General features: G+C 34.0%; 1 protein-coding gene across 1 annotated transcript; it reads left to right on the top strand.

Annotated features, from left to right (window-relative positions):
- Positions 1–348: 348 nt before the first annotated feature.
- On the top strand, positions 349–2,420 carry LOC109588865 (uncharacterized). The gene is made up of 5 exons (XM_020004969.1): positions 349–726; positions 906–1,087; positions 1,498–1,701; positions 2,112–2,259; positions 2,389–2,420. Exons 1-5 carry the CDS (start codon positions 405–407, stop codon positions 2,418–2,420), a joined length of 888 nt encoding a protein of 295 aa, XP_019860528.1. The 5' UTR covers positions 349–404.
- The last annotated feature ends 568 nt before the right edge of the window (positions 2,421–2,988 follow it).

Consider the following 2,988-nt stretch of genomic DNA (forward strand, 5'->3'; position numbering starts at 1 on the left):
ACACTGTACGCATCATCAGTATATGCAGTCGTTGAATCTACATGAAGCAATCAAGACTTCATTTCCTGGTTATAGTCCAAACCAAAACCTCAAGAGTGTACTATGCATTACAAGGTCAACTGCAGTGATATATACAGGATGTTTACATACAGTAGGAACTAAGGAGACTATAAAAGACAGCATGAGCAGGACCCTACAGACATAGTACTGAAGACTTTTACTCCTTTCTACTAGCAGTCTTCCTGCACTATACAACACCACAATCCAGGAACCAGGTTGACTTACCTGCAGTTCATGACTCCCTTCAAAAGAGGGGACTGACCTCAAGAGTTGATGTGTACCGCCAGCTTTCTACTGCTCACTGGTCCTCTCACCTAACAAGAGGTACTCCTCCATTAGGAGTCATGGCCTACTCCTGTACCACCTCTCATTCTAATATTTACTATTTCAGTGGATGGTGTGGTCATGATGACTGTTTCCACAATACATTGAATGTACTGAATACGATAAAGATGGAGTGGACTTCATGCAGTAATGCTGAACAGTCGTTGATGAAGAAAGGCTATGCTGGAATGATATCACTGGAATTTGATGGAGCAGAATACCTTGTCATAATAGGAGGGATTGGTTCTACACCAACTGTTTACCATCCTCAGTTTCAATATGATCAACTTAATAATGGTCGTGTTCGTACTAATGAACAGTTACTTTATAATGTGTCCACTGGTAAGATTCTCTTCATATTAATAAATAGCTTTATACATTTACGTGTATACATTATACTGATTTACTAATGTTAATTGTGTCTTTTTATTAATAAAATTATCGGTACATGTACAATAATATGCAGTTATACATTGTACTTTATGTATTGATAGATGATCACTGTATTCTCTTCACTTTAGGACAATTCACTGTTCCATCTGTCAGTGGACAGTGTTGTCCACCAACTGATTCTTTCATAATTGAGAAGATTACTACTACCGGTAATAGAGGAGTAATGTTTGGGGGTATGGTGACTGTTAATGGTGATGAGAGTACAGTTACTAACAGTGTTTACATATTCAGTGTGACACATAGTATAATAGTAAGTTGTATTATATTTTGTTGTATTGTATTGTACAGTAATACATTATCTCAGTATTATCACTAGAGGATATATTGTGTTGTACTCATATTAACTGTATTTTGTGTATTATTATATTAAATATTCACAAACTCTGATACTACATAAAATATTTTCACAATTAGACAGTGTATAGTCATGCTTAGTATGGTATTTCATATTATCAAGTATATTGTGTACCAATAGATTTGTTATACCTCCAGTACTTGTACATGTATAATACTAAACACAACCACTAACCTCACCTCATTAACATCAAAGTATTAAATATTAGGATTAATTTTTACATGTCACACCCATTATTTGTATAGCTACACCCATTATTCATATTTACGCTGAGTGATATTATTAGTATTTGTTTATGTATCTAGAACTGGGAGATACTGAAACCAGGAGCAATACCTAATGAGGGACTGTGGCCTATGCAGAGAGCTGATCATGCTAGTGCTATTATCAATGGTGACTCTACCTCACCTACACTAGTAGTGATTGGTGGACGGGATAAGAAGAATCAACTAGTAACTGAATGTTTGTTATTTGATAGTATCACTACTGGTCAGTACAGTTGTAGGAAGGTATGTGTGTGTATAGTACTGTAATGATGTGTGTGTGTGTATAGTTAGGTCAGTTGAGAGTATGACACTAGTACTGATGTATATTGATGATAGATTAGTAATTGTTAGTGTGTTGAGTAGATAACACTGTCACTGATGAAACATTAACAATACAATAGAACCACCCACACATTTGGTTTAACACATCACATTATGTACATATTTGTACACATACATGTATTTTGTTATTCTTCACATGATGTGTAATAAAATGTTTATTGTTTGTTGATGGTGAGGATTAGAATTGATTTTACAATTACAATAAATGTAACAATCATCTACATATGAAATGATACAATTTCTCATTTTTATAAGTGACTGTATAAACATAAAGTATCAGTAATTACTTGTATACTTCTCTTTATCTACAGATTCCTCTACCTGAATCTGTCACTGGTAGATACGATCACTCACTCACAGCAGTCACAATGTCACCACACTGTGTGTGGCTAGTAATTGTTGGAGGGTGTAATGAGATTGAATGGGAAGATGTTGGAGGAGGAAAGAAGGAGCCAAAGAGTTTACTAATCACTGATACTAATAGACTAATAATGATAATTGAATTAGGTAAGATAATATTAATCAATTCTAAAGATATGAGCATTAAATACATAATTACATTAAATAATGTGCCACTCATTTTTATAGTATGTACATTATTTGTAAATTTCAGTTCCTAATATGACGTACATTTTCCATTCATTTTGTATACTGTACACACTACAATACCACTGTATGTGTGGGTATGTATTTACAACCACTATAAATGATACCATTAGTTTATAAATTAAATACATTTATTTATAAATATATAATGTATCTTATTGTCTCTCAGTATATAGTGAAGCTGGTGAGTGGATAGTAGAGTCAGTACTGGATGGTAATGATCTCACTAGTAAGAACTATCAAGAAAAGTATGAATCGTACAGCAAAACCAGAACATGGTGGATGGATCAGCTAATAGAATATCTGACAGAGAGGGAAATGAAGCTTCAGAGATATATACAATCTTTACATGAAGACCTGCAAGTGGCTCATCATAGCCAAGTATCACTACAGGAGGCACTGGATGAGGCCAATAAACAAGGTATATAGGATACTACACACACACACACACACTTTAACTGTACTAACTGATTTACCATATATGGTATGATTAGCAATAATCATAGTACATGTATTTATGGACTACTGTTACCATGCAGTGCAAATTTGTATAAGCAAAAAATATCATTTTACTTTCTGTCT

The sequence above is a fragment of the Amphimedon queenslandica genome, unplaced genomic scaffold, assembly GCF_000090795.2.
Source record: "Amphimedon queenslandica unplaced genomic scaffold, v1.1 AMPQUscaffold_11806, whole genome shotgun sequence".
Classification (NCBI taxonomy): Eukaryota; Metazoa; Porifera; class Demospongiae; order Haplosclerida; family Niphatidae; genus Amphimedon; species Amphimedon queenslandica.